Source organism: Abramis brama (genome assembly GCF_963993115.1).
Source record: "Abramis brama genome assembly, chromosome: 1".
Classification (NCBI taxonomy): domain Eukaryota; kingdom Metazoa; phylum Chordata; class Actinopteri; order Cypriniformes; family Leuciscidae; genus Abramis; species Abramis brama.
Genome location: NC_139963.1, coordinates 53,207,579 through 53,219,746, shown reverse-complemented (window position 1 = coordinate 53,219,746; position 12,168 = coordinate 53,207,579). Strand labels below are relative to the sequence as shown.

Sequence of the window (12,168 nt, the reverse complement as noted above, 5' to 3'; positions counted from 1 at the left end):
ATCTTCGGAACACAAATGAAGAACTTTTTGATGAAATTGAGAGATTTCTTTCCCTCCATTGACAGCCTACACAACTACCACTTTGATGCTTCGAAAAACGTTCATAAAAAGATCATAAAACTAATCCATATGAATTGAGCAGTTTAATCAACTTTTTTCACTGTGCTCCTATATTTCTTTGTGTGCTCCTAAATTTTTTCATTTAGGAGCACATGTACTCCTTGGGAAAAAAGTTAGCGTAGAGCCCATATAGCCATTTTATTTCTACTCTCTAAAAAGTATATTAGTCTTTCATTTATCATGCGTTCCATTATCTTGCATATATGCTATATGTTAATGCAATTGGTCTGTAATTACCAGGATTGCTTGGATATTTTCCAGTCTTCCTTTTAGGAATAATTACCGCCTCCTTCCAGCTTTGTGGAAGCCTTCCTTCCTCCCACACCTTATTATATAAATTCAATCATTTCCTAAGACCCTCTATACTTAGATGTTTTAAAATACTGTAACACACTTTATCTTTTCCTGGAGCCGTTTTGTGAACTCGCTTAGATCCACGTTATGACGCTAATGCAGCAACTCTTCCTCTTCTCAACATGGGTGTGTGTCTGCATACAGCTGTATAGCTACTACTAGCCCTGAGTGAATTGATATAATTATTTTATGCTGTGTTTCAGACGTATCCCTTGATAAAACAGAAACAAATACATGCAGTGAACTAGAGTATTTGTATAATCTGGCATACATTTGACAGTAATATATTATTTAGCCACAGCCACAAATCTAACACTAAACTGAAAAGGGTATTTTATTTTTACAATATAACTGTATAAGAAACAGAGCAACAAATAAATCTAGGAATATAAACAAATTATATATATATAAAAAAAAAATCTCTTTACAACTTAATGTCCAGAAACAGTTTTGTTAAATAAAATGAATTTTTAGTTTTTAAATACAAAAGTACAAAAAGTGCAACAGTAACTTATACTCAATCTAAGTAGTCCTTTAAAAACACTAAGTGCAGCCACAGTGTAGTGAAATAAGAGACTTGAGTAATAGAGTACACAAATAAACCTCAACTTAACAAGTTAAGATTCAACAAGAGAAGTATTTAACTTCACGCCTCAGGTGTGACAGGTGTCTGAAGAAGGGGTCACTTCTAGGGAGTGTGGCTAGGGGACCCAAGGGACTCCCAGCCAGTCACTATTCAGGGGAGCATGCCTCCTGAAATGCAACCAGGCTGGCCTGGTGATCTATACTAAGACAGACAGTCTGGCCATTGCCTGACTATCCGAGACAGAGCCACTGGAAGTTGCCTTGGATAAGGCATCCAAAAACCGAAGGCCTGTGAAGCTGGCAGAAAACCATTCAGTTCCGGATCACAGAGACGGGATCTCCCGGAGAGTGTGACTCAACCTCAAGAAACGACGGAAGTTGTCCACTCAATCCACGGATCTACCCAGTGCTCGCTCCGAACACTGGGGAAGTAAGAGAGGGTTCAAAACCAGGAAGGTCTACTGAGGCCTAAGACCTGATGACCCCCTCATGTGGGGAGCTCTAGTACGTGAGAGCTCATATCAGGAAGGCCAGTGAGGCCTGTAACCTGGCGACCACAGTATGTGGGAGCTCATACTCAGGAAGGCCTGTGAGGCCTGAAACCTGGCGACCACAGTAAGTGGGAGCTCGTATTCAGGAAGGCCGGAGAGGCCTGTAACCTGACAGCCACACAATATGGGGCTATCTTCAAAAAGGCATAATGAGGCCTGTAACCACAGAATGTGGGAGATAGCTTGAAAGGGAGGCGCCTGTCGCGACAGAGGACGCATCTAGAGTGGGACCCAAGGTGAAGAACCAGAGTCTGAGCCACATAAAAAAGGGAACGAAGCGGACAGCGCATAACCCTTACCATGAATACATAATTTTAGAAAGTACACGAAACGAAAGTGCGTGTGCTTAGCCATTCCGAATCCAGGAAGGCCTGGTTTGTTTGTTTGGATTTATTCACAAATACCATTACCAGCAAATTCTATAATACAGCGGGGGTATAGAAATCAGAATTTGGTATAGTGAATGGGTCCCCCAAAGAAGCGAAAAAAGCTTATAGGTGGGGGCCCATAGTTCATGAAAAGAAGTGGTACAGACAAGGTACACAGTTACCACCTGCAACCAGACGATGGTAAGTAAAAAAGTGCAAAAGCGCACCAGTACATACATAAAAGTACATACACATACACATACATTCATACACATAGATCCCAGTAGTCCATGAGAAGACAGTTATATATTAAATATAGGTTGATAGATAATATTTTTTTAGATGTCTTTTAAAGTTGGAGATAGAGGGCAACACCTTAAGGCCATCGTCAATCCCGTTCCAAATCTGCGGCCCCCTACAGACAACGCTCATACTGGTACGAACATGTCGGCGATATTTTCCAGATATGAGTGGTTTGGTTCTCGTTTGGTATGTATGCTGGCGGCTGGAGATAGGAACAAGACTACTCAGAGTAGTGTTCAGGCTATTGACAATTTGAAACATAAGGCAGGCATTATGATATTTGTTTAGCTCAGCTAATCTTAGTAACTCAAAACGATAAAATAGAAGGTGAGTAGGAGAATTTATCTCTGACCAGGACAGAGCCCGTATGGCTTTCTTTTGCAATGATGCAAGTTTTTTAAGATGACTTGTGAAGGTGTTGCACCATATCACATTACAGTAGTTAGGATGTGGTTCAAAAAAAGTTTTATACAATAAGAGTAGGGCAGACAGCGGAAGAATGTGTCTGATCTTATAAAACAGGCCAACATACTTTGACAGTTTGTTTACAAGATAATCAATATGACATTTAAAGGTAAGAGATTCGTCAATGAGGACCCCCAGGAATTTAGTAGAATGCACTCTTTTTATCATTTGGTCAGTCATTTTAATCAGGCAGTGGTCAGTGTTTTTAAATATTTTTTTCTTGGTTGATTTGAATATAATAAAATTTGTTTTGCTTACATTTAATGACAGTTTATTGCATTTAAACCAAGAGTCAACTTTGATTAACTCTGAATTGACTATATCTTTTAAAATAATAGGGTTATTATGTGATGTAAACAGATTTGTGTCATCTGCAAAGATGATTTTATGGAATAATGTCGATGAATTTACAAAATCATTTATATATAGAATAAATAAGAGTGGCCCTAAAATGGAGCCCTGGGGGACCCCATAGATTATGGGCTTACAAGTAGAATTATGATCATTGACATGGACATACTGTTCCCTCTCAAATAGATAACTTCTGAACCATTCAAGTGCTAAACCTCTGATACCATAGTGTTGTAGTTTGTACAATAAGATATCAAAATCAATGGTATCAAAGGCTTTTGATAGGTCCAAGAAAATACCAATGCCACATTTTCCCTCTTCAATACAGTCATTAATTTGTTCAATTAGGTCTAGTATTGCCATACAGGTTGTGCTCTTTTTTCTGAAACCGTATTGAGAGGGAACGAGAATATCTAATTTATCAAGATAGCCACTAAGTCTATTGCATACTACCTTCTCCATTACTTTAGAAAAAGTGGGTAGAATTGATATGGGCCGGTAATTATTCATATCATTTCTATCACCCGATTTAAAAATTGGAATTATCTTTGCGATTTTTGTCATTTTAGGTACAATACCAGTAAATAAAGAAAGGTTAATACAATGAGCCAGTGGCTCTACAATGACGTTCGCAATGGCCTTCATAAAAATCACAGATATTCATTTGGAGGCTACTTTTAACATAAAGGCAGACCCCTCCACCTGATCTATTTGGTCTGTTCTTAATGTGTAGACTGTATCCATCAAGGTCAAGTAAATCGGTATTTGAAAAATCATTGAGCCAGGTTTCACTACACCCAATAACATCAAAATGACAACTTGAGTTAGATAGTAGAGAAACTAAATCAGAATGATGTTTGTTTAGGCTTCTGATGTTTAAATGTAACAGTGAATAATTATATATGTCATTTAATTGTTTTAAGTTATCAGGGTCAAAAACATTACAAGTAGTATTGCCATCCATATCAATACAGTGCTGAGAATCTCCAACAATATTGAAATCATCAAAACCCATAATATAAACAGTACAAATTGATCATGGAGTTTTCTGGGATTACATTAAGACATTGACACGGCGATAGTCGCAAATACGCTCGGAGCAACCAAACACACGCACATACACAACACACACGCACACAACAATATTCTAGTACCATTGAATAAACAATTTGTACCACGCCGCAGTCATCCGCGCCAACTCGCAAAGAAAAAGAAAGAAAGAAGTGAAAATAGTCTCATAGAAATGGAAAGCAAAATGTCTCTCACCTCTCCGGTAGAAAATAAGAATCGAGTCTCCCGTAGAGGGGTGTAGGCTAACTTATTAGACACATTAAGTCATAATAGAGAGACTGTCGCCCAAAATCCGCAAAAGTAGAGGCAACCAGATCACCACTGTACGCTGTCAGTGGAGAACGGAAATAAAATAGGAGCTTAAACGACAGTAAGCCGTGTCCTGCAGGTCTCTTCGCCCTCGTCGCATGGATTTGGGCAAGCAATGATCTAGGTGTTCCACGAGGGTAAGGAGACAATGAAAGCTTCAGCCTCAGCTACCGTGGGAAAATGTTTCCTACCTCCCAACTCCATCTTGATGTAAAGCCTGGCCGGGTAGAGCAAGGCCGGCTTGAATCCACGCTCGTACAACTCCGACATGACCGTTTTAAACTCTTTCCGCTGCTCCACAACCTCTGGTGGATAGTCCTCAAATACAAGGATGGAATTGCCCCGGAATTTCAGCTTACCCCTCATGGTCCGTGCATGGCGGATGATCTTATCCTTTACCTGGAACCTGAGGAGACGAATGATGATCGGTCTTGGCCGCTGGTTGGGTGGAGGTTTGAGTGCCAGGGCTCTGTGAGCCCGTTCACACTCCACAGGCGAATCGAGCACCCCTCCAAAGACCTCCTCGAGCATCTTAGTGAAGAAAACTGTTGGTTGTGGCCCCTACATGGATTCAGGTACACCAATGACCCTGATGTTGTTACGCCGGCTCCGTGATTCAAGGTCGACGATTTTAGTTGCTAGTTTAGCATGGTCTGTCTGGAGTTTGGTGATAGCTTCCTTGGCAGCCTTCAGGCATAGCTCTCGTGCGTCACCTTCACTCTCAAGGATTTCGAGTTTCTCAGCGTGTTCTGTCACGGTAGTTATGACACCGTTCAACTTGGTCTCAAGAGATGAGAAAGTTTGTTTGAAGTCCTCGGAGATGGCGGTTCGATGGGACTCAAGCAAGAGGGTGAGGGACGCCATTGTGACCGTCTCAGCATTTGAGTCGGTCTGCACCGCTTTTGCCTTCGGCATAGTCACAACAGATCAGTAAGTTAGTAAATCCACCACTTTGGATAAGTTTAGGAGAGAGTTAAGTTACAAACGATGACTTTAAAGATGTGAAAACATTAGCGAGGGCGCGAGACGCTGCGTGCTTCGCTTGTTACCACATCACGTGACTGGTGAGGCCTGTAACCTGGCAACCACAGCATGTGGGAGCTCATACTCAGGAAGGCCTGTGAGGCCTGTAACCTGGCGACCACAGTAGGTGGGAGCTCATACTCAGGAAGGCTGGTGAGGCCTGAAACCTGGTGACCACAACCTGTGGGAGCTTACTTTCAGGAAGGCCTGGTAAGGCCTGTAACCTGACAACCACACCATGTGGGGCTTCATTGAGGCCTTCATTATAATACATTGCGACAGCAAGACGCATCTAGGGTGGGACCCAGGGTGAAGAACCGGAGTCTGAGCCACATAAAAAATGGAACGAAGCGTACAGTGCATAACCCCTACCATAAATATGGATTTTAGAAAGTACACGAAACGAAAGTGCGTGTATTTAGCCATTCCGAATCCAGGAAGGCCTGGTGAGGCCTCTAACCTGGCAACCACCGCATGTGGGAGCTCATACTCAGGAAGGCCTGGAGAGTCTTACCTGATAAGTTAGCTAGAGAAAGGCATCTGTCGTGGCATACTTCGAAAACAGGATGCATCTAGAGTGGGACCCGAAGTGAAAAATAGATTAAGTAAAGTTGCATGTGCTTCATCACTCTATATTCAGGAAGGCCTAGTGAGGCCTAGTACTATAACCTGGCGACCACAGTAAGTGGGAGCTCATCCTCAGGAAGGCCGCTGAGGCCTGTGACCTGACAACCACAGAATGTGGGAGCTCGTATCCAGGAAGGCCGGTGAGGCCTGTAACCTGGCAACCACATCATGTGGGAACCATGATCAGGAAGGCCAGATGAGGCCTGTAACCTGGTAGTCACAATGCGTGGGAGCTCACATTCAGGGAGGCCTGATGAGGCCTGCAACCTGACATGTGGAAGCTCACAACCAGTGAGGCCTATACCCTAGCGACCACAGTGAGTGAGAGCCTGGTGAGGCCTGCAACCTGACATGTGAAAGCTAATAACCAGGAAGGCTGAGGAGGCCTGAAGCCTGGTGACCACAGTATGTGGGAGCTTATACTCAGGAAGGCCTGTGAGGCCTGAAACCTGGTGACCACAGTATGTGGGAACTCACCTTCAGGAAGGCCGGATGAGGCCTGTAACCTGACATGTGGAAGCTCATAACCAGGAAGGCCTGGCGACCACGGTGTGTGGGAATCTCATACTCAGGAAGGCCGCGTGAGGCCTGTAACCTGACATGTAGAAGCCTATCACCAGGAAGGCCGGTGAGGCCTGTAACCTGGTGACCACAGTATGTGGGAGCTCATAACCAGGAAGACCTGGCGAGGCCTGTAACCTGGCGACCACCGTGCGTGGGAGCTCATATTCAGGAAGGCTTAATAAGGCCTGTAACCTGATACCCCAGTATGTGGGAGCTCATAACCAGGAAGGCCGGCTGGGGCCTGTCACCTGGCGACCACAGTATGTGGGAGCTCATAACCAGAAAGGCCGGATGAGGCTTGTAACCTGATAACCACAGTATGTGGGAGCTCATAACCAGAAAGGCCGGATGAGGCTTGTAACCTGATAACCACAGTATGTGGGAGCTCACATTCAGGAAGGCCGGGTGAGGCCTGTAACCTGACATGTGGAGTCTCATAACCAGGAAGGCCTGGTGAGGCCTGTAACCTGGTGACCACAGTGTGTGGGAGCTCAGCTCACTTTTACAATACATTACCTGCTTACCAAACGTCCCAGGCTCTGTACAGGAGACGAGTTCTGAAAAAGAAGAGAAAAATGTTATTTGTGCACAAAACATTTTCACTCAACGTAAAACCTGCAGCGTGCGGAATGAAGCACGCCAGGACTCAGAAATTCAGTAGCCTTTTTTTTTTTTTATACTGTTTCACAAGCCTAGGGAAGGCACTCCTATCAACCAAGCTGAAGCGGGCCATCAGAGAATTTCCTGAACTCATCATAGGCCCCGCCCCACGCCTGATGTAGGAGGAGCCTGGGAGCGATGGTGGTTAGGAGACAAGATCCAGGGAGTCTGGATCATGAGATCTAGACTCCCTGTAAAGCGTAAAGATAATCTAAGGAATTCAAATTCATCCCTGGTTTTTCTAGTTCTGGTTGAGTTAGGCAGATCATTCCACCAGCAGGGAACAGCCATGGTAAAGGACAGAGAACGAGATTTTTAATTCTCACCACAAAAATAGTCGATCTCCGTAACATTCACGTAACAAATTCACGGATAATTTGTTGTTTTGTCGTTAGTGAACATCAGTATTGACCTTGTATTTGAAAAAGAATCCTCATATAAGAAACAATACTTAAATTCAGAGTCAGTTAATTCGCATTCGGAGATTGACTATTTTTGACTGACAAAATGCCAGCGGACGGAAACACAGTGAGTTGTTCAAAATCTTTCTTTTTAGTAAACTCTGTGTACACAAACAATGTTCTCAATGCTCGAGTTCATGTGTAGAGCCCCTGGTGATAAGCAAAGTTTCATGTCGTGTCGAGCCTTCTTAGTGTTTTAAAAATAGTGATTTTTTTTATGCTATCATAGTAGTGCCCCATTCACTCCCATTACAAGGCATTTTAACCTAAAATGTTAATCTTTAATACAATAAACATAGTTATAACAGGGTTCTCAAGTCTCACGCATTGGCCGTGAGACACACGCAATTCAACCAGTTCACACGCCACACCGTGTATTTCTCACGCTAAAAAGGCAATGCCAACCAAGTTGTCCTGCAAGCTTTATATATAACGTTGTATACGAGACGAAAGTGAAGTTTCCTGCCACCAGCACGTATCTCGGCCAGATTGCGTTCGTTACTAGGCAACATAGATGCGCAAACACACGGAAGTTGACGGAACATTCTCGGCCACTGTACGTTCGTTACTAGGTAACCAACAACATTGCGCGAACACACGTCATGATGGAGAAGGTAAGTTAGAAGAAAGCTTGTCTAACATTTTTAGGCTAGAACATTTAATATATAGCCCATCGTATACATTATTATTGATGCAGTCAAAAACTCTACAACTACTTTGCAACCAGGCCAGAAGCTTTGGCTCAGTTTGGCTAGCTTACGTTATATGAAACTAAGGGAAATGTTAGTGGGTATGGGAAGGAATGAAGATGTATTTCTTCATTTTATTTTAAATTATATATTTTACTGTATTAATAGTCTTTCTAGTTACAACTAGTAACTAGTTGAACAAAAACAAAACTAGAAACAGGTTGGCTCTGGACGGAATACTGTCATCCATTATAACAGTGAAAATGTCTGGCATCGAGCCACAGTGCTTCAAGCCCCTACCCCTGTTATCAAGGCATCAAAATGTGCAACAAACATTTACAACACAAAACACACATTTCATAAGCTGGAGTGTGTACTCTTGTGTACACACACACACAAACACACACACACACACACACCTCAATACTCGAATATGTCATTTGCTCACAATGTCCCGCCACCACACAACAAATCATTATAACATTTCAACTAGACACATTGGCCCTCATTTATCAAAAGTGCGTACACCAAATTTCCAGCGTACACCTGGCGTACACCCAAAACCACGGTGACTTTGAGATTTATCAATATGGACGTTGGCGTACGGCACGCTCAAATCCTACGCCAGCTCAGGAGGTGGTGTACGCACGTTTTGAGTGCGGGAATGCGCAGAAAAACAATTCCTAACACCACAAAACGCACTGACAAACTAAAAGATATAATATATTATGACCCACTGTAAAAAAACAAGAACATAGTAATTATAAACTTCAGTGTTTATTTTTGTGCAACATCTTCAATGTTTAATTTGTGTGATTTTACCAAAGCATTTGATTTGTAGGCATATGTATTCCTTCAGTTGCGAGCCTGTGTGCTTTACCTGACGTTTCAAGCCTTGTTTATACTTTCGCCTGGCTCCGCAGCGCGAGTCTCCGCAGACTGCGCGCGCACCTCCCCAAACGGACGAGGCGTTTATACTCGACGCGCTCGCCGTTGTACTATTCTTTGAAACGATGGTTAGGCAGGGTTAGGCCCGGCAGATGTGCACGGACTGGGTTTAGTAATGAAAGGCTTTCAATGACCAAAAAAATAATTCAGACTGACAAAATAATAAAAATGACATTCTTCTTCTTTTAAATAATATTTAATAATAATAATAATAATACAAATAATAATAATAACGACATTCTTCTTCTAAATAACAATAAGCGTCATTAATAATAAAAATCTAGAAATCAATTTTGTTTCTTTCCACTTCCCTGGTTTCGCTTTCTCTTTCTCAAAGAAGTTTCTCTTCTTTGCCGTCTTCCGTGTGTCCATGGCGTAAAATGAGGGCGTGGGGGAAGCGGAGACTTGAATATATAGGGGCGTGTTATTCTAATGACGATCGTTTTCAGCCGCGGCATTTATCAAGGGCAGGTATTGCGTACACCTGGATTTCAAAGGTACGCACAGCTTCATAAATCAGGCGATGAGAGGAGTGTAAGCATAATCTTACGCCAATATATACGCCCGTTTCTACGCAAGAATGATAAATGAGGGCCATTGTGTTTTTCCAAACTGTTTGGAGCAATTTGTTATATTTTTGTAATTTTTGTATATTTGTAATTTTGAAATATAACATTAAAGAGTAAATTTGATGTCATGAATTGCTGTGTCATTTATCAGATTTACCAATTGTTATCATTTCAATTTGTGCTGGTTAATTATGAACAATGGGTAAAATTGCGGGGCGGGGCGGGGATGGGCGGGGATGGGCGGGGGCGGGGCTCCATTAGGGCTCCTCCCCTAACCGCATGTGATCTCACTCCAAGCTTTTGATAAAACTTGAGAACCCTGGACATATGCAAATAATTTATAAAAGTTCATCTAAATGATACAATATTTTAGGGCTCACTTTTATGTCCTTTAACTTCATATTTCTCTTTTCATATTTCACTATTTTGATGTACTAAAAATGAAATTATTTTTTCTTTCATTTCAGACCTGATGGAAGTGGAGGAGAGTGAAGAACTGAGTGAAGTGAAGGAGGAGAGTGAAGAACTGAGTGAAGTGAAGGAGGAGAGTAAAGAACTGAGTGAAGTGGAGGAGGAGAGTGATGAACTGAGTGAAGTGAAGGAGGAGAGTGAAGAACTGAGTGAAGTGAAGGAGGAGAGTGAAGAACTGAGTGAAGTGAAGGAGGAGAGTGAAGAACTGATGAAAGTGAAGGAGGAGAGTGAAGTGAAGGAGGAGAGTGAAGAACTGAGTAAAGTGAAGGAGGAGAGTGAAGAACTGAGTGAAGTGAAGGAGGAGAGTGAAGAACTGAGTGAAGTGAAGGAGGAGAGTGATGAACTGAGTGAAGTGCAGGAGGAGAGTGAAGAACTGAGTGAAGTGAAGGAGGAGAGTGAAGAACTGAGTGAAGTGGAGGAGAAACATCATGTCAAACCTGGGGAAAAACCTTTGAGTCGCTCAAAGACATTTTTAAAGAAAAGAAGAGCCAATAAATCTTTCACCTGCACTCAGTGTGGAAAGAGTTACACAACCAAACAAAATCTTGAGCTTCACATGAGAGTTCACACTGGAGAGAAGCCGTTCACATGTGATCAATGTGGAAAGAGTTTCAGGCAATCATCATACCTTAATGATCACATGAGGATCCACACTGGAGAGAAGCCGTTCACATGTGATCAATGTGGGAGGAGTTTCACACTAAAAACAAATCTTAAGATGCACATGAGGATCCACACTGGAGAGAAGCCGTTCACATGTGATCAGTGCAGAAAAACATTTCTTGTGTCATCAAACCTGAAGGCACACCTGACAGTTCATACGAAGGAGAAGTCACATTCATGTTCTGAATGTGGAAAGAGTTTTTCAGTGCAGCATTCTTTACATAGACATCAGAAAACTCATACTGGTGTGAGAGAGTACATGTGCTTTGAGTGTGAGAAGACTTTTATAACAGCAGCCAGTTTAAAACAGCACGAGAGAATTCACACTGGAGAAAATCCTTACAAGTGTTCACACTGTGACAAGAGATTCAGTCAGTTACAACATCTGAAAACACATGAGAGGATCCACACTGGAGAAAAACCTTACAAGTGTTCACACTGCGACAATAGATTCAATCATTCATCATATCTGAAAACACATGAGAGGATCCACACTGGAGAAAAACCTTACAAGTGTTCACACTGTGACAAGAGATTCAGTCAGTTACAACATTTGAAAACACATGAGAGGATCCACACTGGAGAAAAACCTTACAAGTGTTCACACTGCGACAAGAGATTCAGTCAGTCACCACATCTGAAAAAACATGAGAGGATCCACAGTAGAGAGAAACAACACACGTGTGATCAGTGTGGAAAGAGCTTCACTTTTAAAAGTCAGCTGAAGATACACATGAAGATATGTTAGATCCAGGGCTGGAAATGGCTGAGATTCATTCGGGGGACTCTAGATGGGAAGATTTTTTACTTTTAACACCCTGGGGTCTGCAATCACGCATTTTTTTCTTATCAGTGCAAAAGAGAATCAAAATACTCTGTCGATTTTGATCTTACATATAAGATCATTTGATCCTGTTAAGTGTCTATTTTTTGGTGTATACTCACAATAAAAACAAAGTGTTGTGCTTTTTGCCAAATAAAGAAAAATAAACATGATGCGAGTTCTGCCTTCTCTC

At 42.2% G+C, this 12,168-nt stretch overlaps 1 protein-coding gene across 3 annotated transcripts in view; it reads left to right on the top strand.

The window, feature by feature from the left end:
• LOC311087762 (uncharacterized protein) overlaps positions 1–12,148 on the top strand; it is a 27,019-nt gene extending 14,871 nt beyond the window's left edge. For all 3 annotated transcript variants that reach the window (XM_084121166.1, XM_084121167.1, XM_084121168.1), the window contains one exon: positions 10,486–12,148. In XM_084121166.1, coding sequence (XP_083977292.1) covers positions 10,486–11,900 — 1,415 coding nt within the window. In that variant the 3' untranslated portion in view covers positions 11,901–12,148. The remainder of the gene's footprint in view (positions 1–10,485) is intronic.
• Positions 12,149–12,168: the final 20 nt, after the last annotated feature.